General features: G+C 39.2%; 1 protein-coding gene across 2 annotated transcripts in view; it reads right to left on the reverse strand.

Annotated features, from left to right (window-relative positions):
- The window catches only part of nedd4l (NEDD4 like E3 ubiquitin protein ligase), a 48,833-nt gene extending 42,692 nt beyond the window's left edge, over window positions 1–6,141 (reverse strand). For both annotated transcript variants that reach the window (XM_038733090.1, XM_038733089.1), the window contains exons 1-2: window positions 5,810–6,141; window positions 1,500–1,573 (exon numbers count right to left, since the gene is read on the reverse strand). In XM_038733090.1, the coding sequence (XP_038589018.1) occupies window positions 1,500–1,573; window positions 5,810–5,854 (119 nt within the window). In that variant the 5' untranslated portion in view covers window positions 5,855–6,141. The remainder of the gene's footprint in view (window positions 1–1,499; window positions 1,574–5,809) is intronic.
- Between the last annotated feature and the right edge of the window lie 1,071 nt (window positions 6,142–7,212).

A 7,212-nucleotide genomic window follows, 5' to 3' on the forward strand; every position in this document is an offset into this window, starting at 1 on the left:
GACAAAGGCCCACTGATGGACATAATGCTTCAAAGACCATCAAAAGATTAACATCTGTGTGATCCGACATGTGAGAAAGTATGTGGAATGTATAATTATTAGTCAAATGCCATTATCCGGGGGTGGGTTATGAAAAGGATAGGAGTGGCAGGAGGGTAATGATTGATTAACACTTGGAGTTCAAGGTCTTTGTAAGTAAAAGGAATGCAGTGAAGCACCGTCCACGGTTGAAAGGATCCCCTCTAAATCAAAGAGTAAGATGCTATATGCGATGACATATACAGGTCCTGTACTTGTTCTTATGTTTGTTTAAATATTGCTTGTTACGATACATACGTAATCTTTAGAAGCTGAACACCAGCTAACATATTAAAATATAAGACCAACTTAGCCGATACAGGTGCAATATTAGGGGCAGTCTGCAGAAGATGCACCAGTGTTTCCCATTAATTAACAAGACCAGCCCGACACAGTTTAATTTGCTCCGCCATAGTTTCAAAATGAACCAAAAATACTTATACACATTTCATATTAACATTTCAGACCTCTAATATTTTGTTTTGTGGGCGCTGCTTCACACTGCTGTAAGCTCGCAGCTCACACACTTTGGCATCTGACTCCAGACAACCACTTTTCTTTTGAGGTAACTACAGTAACCTTAATGGTCTGTTTCTGTCACTCGTCTGTGAGAAGGTGATTAAGCTAGCAGTGCCTAAATTTGGAGAGCACACGTATTAAAGCCTTTATGGAAAATCCAGTGAAACTGACCAGTGGGAGCTGGCAGGCAGGTTAGCGACTTTATCCTGTAATTTTCTGTCTTTACAAAGACAAGTGTTGCAGTATGAGAGTCCTACCTGAAGAGAAGCTATGAAGTCTTCATGTTATGCGATACGAGAACCACATACAACATTATTTATCAAATTGGGTCGGACTTGATGAATTTAGCGCAAGGATACACATGTGACAATGTCCGGTTTTCAAAATAAGGTGTCTATACAGTATGGAAAAAAGATAAATTGGATTATATTCATAGAAAGTATAAAAACATATTATGTGTGTCCATTAAAAGAAAAAAAACACAATAAAATGTTTGGGAAATTGCATATTCTATCTTCTATTCTTTGATTTAGTGTTGCTGGAAAAACATTTGTTGACATATGTTGCTGTTTCATTTCCATTTATAGCTATGCAATGGGTTTATGATTAAATAGTTTACTATAGCGCAACACTTTTTACAAGAGTGCAGAGTTTTTCATAGAAAGTCTCTTAATTTTGCACCAAATTAATGCATTTAACTTTAAAATGTACAAAATTTTCCCCCAGAGAGGGTCCATGCCCGTCATAGTCTTTTAAAATCTTGTTGGAAACACTGGGTGCACTGACCAGGCCTACACATTGATTTAACAATGATGACATGAAAGTGGCATAACGAAAACAGCATCTTCTGGTGTGTTGTAATTGAAAACAACAAAAAAGAAAAAAGGGGCTGTGATGCTCACCTGGCTCCAATGATGTCTTTCTTCGCCAGATCAATTCCTGCAATGACCTTAACCCGCAGCACTCTCGTTTCATGCTGCAGAAGAAAGAGATGATGGATCAAAACATTTAAAATGAAAAAAAAAAAAAAAAAAAGATCTCATAACCTCACAATCAAGCCACTTTAAATATTTCAGGCTGCTGGCTGCCTGCAACCTGCTATCAATAACCCTGACCTAGAAAGCTTTCCATCAGTCAACATTTAAAACCAATCAATGACATAAGCTTTAATTAAATATTGCAGAGTAAAACTGTATTTATTTATTTAGCACATAAGTTACAAAGTGCTTCACATAGCAAGCAAAGAACACATAAAACACAAATTCGAAGACAACAATAAAAGAAATATTAAATGAATCACATTTATAATCAAAACTACAATCAGATGAAGGATCAGGGAAGGTGGTGCAATACAACTACGTTTCAAGCTTAGATTTTAAAGAAGCTATTGACTCAGCTTGCTGTATTTCCTCGAGCAGAGGGGCTGTTATTTCAAAATCTCTGTCCCGCTTAGTCTTCTGCCAAGTCTGGAACACATAAAAGGCCCCTGCCAGAGGATTTCAAGACGCGAGCAGGGTCATATGGGGAAAAAAGATCTGAGATATTCTAAGGAGTCTGACCATTTAGTGACTTGTAAGTAATAAAAAGCACCTTAAAATTAATTCTACAATGTACTGAAAGCCAGTATAAAGAGGCTAAAACCAGGCAGCTGAGGTCTGTAGTGTCTGTACCGGGTCTACAGTTTTTCTATTTGGCCATGTAAAAAGGTTACAGCTATCCAGGCGTGAGAAAAAGCATGTAAAATAGTTTCTGTATCTTTAAAACATCGATTAGACGGCAGTATTTGATTGTTTCTTACATCTACTATGCATTCCTATAAAGAACTCCGCATACTGAGGTCAGTGGGCGTAACGGGGACAAACAACTCTGTGTCGTCAGCACAGTAACAGTGAAAGGAAACACTATATCTACAAATAATATTGCCTAATGGAAGGATGTAAAGAGAGAATAAAACTGGTCCCACAATTGACCCTTGAGGTACCCCCTATTTCACAGCAGCAAACAAAGACTTCTGGTTGTTAATGGATAATTTTCTATCTAAAAGATAGGATTTGAGCCAACTCCGTACAGTACCCGATATGCCCACCCATCGATCGATCGAGTCAAAAGCAGCACTCCAAACAAACAGTGCAAGAATGGAACTTTCAAGAACCATCAGGTCAAGTTCAAGTCAGGTCAAGTTTTGAAGCAGACTAGGACACAGCCCAGGGATAGAGAGCTGATAACAATCACGGCCCAACTGTTTCAAATGCATTAATTAAAAGCTTTGTTGGCATTACATCTACTGGACTAAAGGACACCTTCATGTGAGATACGATTTTAAATTGGAGATGTGGCTCAGGGTAAGTGTACGGGGGAATCAACATCAGCAAAAGTCATACAAGGCAATATATTGACCCCGATATGCTCCACTTTCTCTGTAAAATAAAAAATAATTCTCACAGCCAGCATCATATTCAAAAGGACCATTTGGAGAATCTGGATTTACTAGCTGCTCGATAGTCTTGAAAATTTTTTTCTGATATAGGATTTGAGAAGTAGCGCGTTTTTGCATCTTTTACCATATTCTAATAAAGTAGCTCAGTGAACACAGTGAACCTTAAGACTGGTTTTCTTTCACCTCCTCTCAGCCTTGCTGCACTCTCTTTTACAGCTACGTGTGCTTTAATTTACCCAAAGTTGCAAGTTACTTTAATTCTATTTCTGAGCAACTATATCAAAAGTTGAACAGAAAATGAAAGCAGGTCATTGAGATGGGTAGTCAGAATTTCTAAAAGTTGCACAAAAAGTAGGGGCGCTTTGTTCATTAAGCGTGCATGTATGTGCACATAGAACAGGGTGGTGCATAAGTAACGGACTGCGATTCACAGGTAAAAATTATGCATTTGTGGTCAGAAATTGGTATGTCCAGACACTCCAAGACTGACACATTCACGTCGAGGGTGAAAATTAAAATCAAGGGTATGATCACAGTCATCTAAACACATGTTGTACAAGGTTGGAAGGTTGGATATATTTTTTAAATCAAGAGTATTGGAGCAGTAGATTAGAACCACAAGTTTTTTATTATTATTATATTTATAATAAAATGTATTTATTAGTTTCATTAGTTAATGTTTGTGTGTATGCATTTAATTCCCGCAGCACCTCCTGTAGACCTGTAGGTTGAGTTTAACCACCACACACCATGCTTGGTTTACAGCTGTACCCGCTTCTCTACTTCACAGCAACTTGAAATGGGGTCTAAAGTAAAATCACTGGCACACTGCTTTTGGTGGGCGGTCTGAGATAAGTTAATGACATTTACACAAAGCCTGACAACAAAGTCAGTCACAATTTTATATATGACAAGTGCCAGATAATTAAGCAAAGGAGGAAGTTGGGGTGGGAGGCCAGGCTAACCCAGCTGTTACTTTAGGTCATGGCCTTGTTCAGACTGGATACTGGACGTTTACCTAAAATCGCACCTAAAATCTATGGGTGACAGGGCCTTTTCTGTTTAGGCTTCTTCACTCTGGAACGCTCTTCCTCCTGAACTCAGGGAAGCCCAGACCCTTGGCATTTTTAAAGCTCTTCTCAGGACACACTTTTTTAAACTTGCATTCGATTGCTGATGCCTTTTGTGATTGTTTCATATTATTTTTATGTTGTTTTTGTTAACTTTTATTTGTTATATTTTCGTGTGGATTGTGATTTTATGTACAGCGCTTTGAGAAGCTGCTTTTTAAGGCGCTCTATAAAATAAAGTTTATTATCATTATTACCTCATGAACACAGGAAGTTTAGTGTTTCATGGAATGTGAACCCACAATTGTCTTAACACCTTTACTTGTGGAGACTGCAAGTGATGTGAAGCAATGTCTGTAATATGATGAATGTAAACCAAAAACGAGCCAACCCTTGCCAAAGTCTGCTGTGTTGCAGCATGTGAAATTCTGTTACAGGTATGCCTCCCCTCCCATACTGACTGACAAACAGCACAATAAGCGCTACCTCCTCAAGAAAAACACTGGCTGAGTTTGACTGTGTATAGCCTGCGAAATAAAGTGTATCATTACATGTTCTGATCTTGCTAAAAAATGTTAAATGATGTTATGTTCTTTTCGTGTATGTTTACATGTACTGTACAGATGCATGGGTAGAGGTGGAAGAAGGGGATACAGACTAAAAATGAAAATGCTGATGATCCATGTCTTAAGATTTTCACAATAAATTTTGTTATTGTTTTTTTTTTTAAAGAAAGATATTCAATTTGAATGGGTTTAAAATATCAGCCAGTTCAATGAACAGTGTATCTGCTGAGACATATGTCCACTAAACTGGCATAAAAAGGCCACATTAAAATAATATTCTGCATCCTGTTAAAAGACTTACAGTTTACAGATGAAAGCAGAGGACAAACAAACTCAAAAATCAGTCACTTTTCCTCTGAGGACCTTGAATGAACATATTATTATAATATTGTTAGTAATCCATCTGGATCATCCAAAAAAAAAATCCTTAATATCCAATATGAGGTGGGCTGACATGACAGCTGCTTGATTAGCAAATTAATTGTTAGTCAATCAGTGGAGTCACTGTGTTTGACTCGTGACTACCGTGCTACCATGTAAAACAAGGTTTGCATTATGGCATTACTTTATACTAGAGTATTGATGTAAGCCTGAATGTCAAAGGCGACAGAGATACCACCAAAGTGGATATCGACCTCAGATGACATGCCTCAGCTTTGGTTACAGACAGGAGGCGGTGTTTAAGTCTGACAGAGTGGTTAGCTTGTAACGTTAATGCCATCCAGCCCCTCCACACAAAGACATTAATCAATTGTCCTCTGCACATCTGGGCTTCAAAATAATAGCACTTTGAGGTAACGTTACTAGTCGAGCTACAAGTTGTTCACACATTAATTCAAAAAGAGGATGCAGCGAGGGAAAACACTAACGTTACAGCTTGCTCCGTCGAACTGAACGATTTAATTTTAATACTCTGAAGTGGTGCTGTTGTTGCTGAAACTACAGTGAGTAAACGAATGGACATGCAGACCGCGGGGAGGACATTGACAGCTGCCTAGACATTACTATGCATTGTTATCGTGGGTGAGGGCATGTTAGCTTGAGCTGGTGTTAGCTATCTCAGGCAGAACCCCCCTGTCCGAGACACCTATTCATGACGGCCGTCTGCATAACAAAGCTTTGTTGAGATTAAGTCTTACCTCGTCTTCTGAAAGTCCATATACTGGCTCGTAAGTCGCAGCCATATAGCCTACGGTCCACGCTACACACACAAAAACAAGCCGCTTGGCAAAGCTAGCTAGCTAGCCTTGAACAATAAAGTCCCACTTTTCTCTCTCTGCCGTGCGGTGGTGGTCAAGTCCACAGTGAGACCAAGTCCTTGGCACGGAACGGGGGGTTGGTTCGCGGCCGGATAAGGTAATCGTCGCCAGCGTGGTCCGTCCAGGACACAACTTGGAAATTTAAAAACAAACTGTGTCCAAAATGTTTCAACTGAACTGATCGCTTTTGTCAACTCCGAGTTTATCCTCCGAAACGTTTCGACACTTGACTTCCTCCTAACGCTCAGCCAATCGCGTGCCGATTAGACCTGATTGCTGTCAACAACAGCCAATTAGATGCGCCGTGAATTCCCCAAAGCTCCTCATTAGCCAATAAAATATGTAGAGGGCGTGGAGCTGGGGTGTGTCGAGTGTGTGTGTGTGTGTGTGTGTTTTTTTTCTCCCCTTTATAAAGAGGGTGTGAGGACATGTCTTGCAAAACTAACTTTAACATGGTCAGGATTTTTTAGGTATCTATATAATATCGCCATTTTCAGCTAACCGGTCTCTTGAAGTTAGTAGCTCGCTCTAGACATTGCCATTCAGTCCTGAGCGCGTTCATGTTAGGGGCGGGGCTTCCAATCACAGCCAATCACAGGCTCTGTGCACGGAGAGAACCAGATTACATCGAACTACTGATCCGCATCACGAATTTAGGTCGATGCAGCGGCGAAAGTTACAAGAGTCACCGTGGGGAATTAAATTAACTAGAGTATTCTCATGCTCAGCAAACATATGATTTAAATAGATGTAATAAGAATGACCACAAAGGACAAAAAATAATATACCACATAATGTTAATATCTGAATTCAGGTGGTGAACCATTTGTGCCAAAATGTGAATTCCTTGATGAATAGGCCTATGTACAGTGTGTTTCACATGACATAATAAAATCATGGTAGCCTTTTCTGTACTGCTAAATACAAATACAATAGCCTATTGTCTAAAAAATGGTGTCAATAACCGAACAAGCACAACACATGTTTTTGAACTGTAGACTGTAACTATTAGACTACCTGATAAAAAAAAATGAGCAGGACATGAATGACCTCAGGTGGCTGGCTTTGGTTGTTGTGGTGGTGGTTATTAATAGAACTCCTTTGTTCTGTAGGTGAAAAGTTTTTACTCACAGTCGCTCTCAGAGGTTATCCTCCTGTACAATTATTTTGTTCATTCATTTAAAAGAAAATTGTTTATATAGTAATTGGCTATTATAGCCTGCAGTAGCCTAAATGCGCAATGACTCACACTGATGATGCTCTTTTGTCATTCATTCATGATT

The sequence above is a fragment of the Micropterus salmoides genome, unplaced genomic scaffold (assembly GCF_014851395.1).
Source record: "Micropterus salmoides isolate LMB-PRFRI ecotype aquatic unplaced genomic scaffold, ASM1485139v1 Ms_hic_scaffold_20, whole genome shotgun sequence".
Classification (NCBI taxonomy): Eukaryota; Metazoa; Chordata; class Actinopteri; order Centrarchiformes; family Centrarchidae; genus Micropterus; species Micropterus salmoides.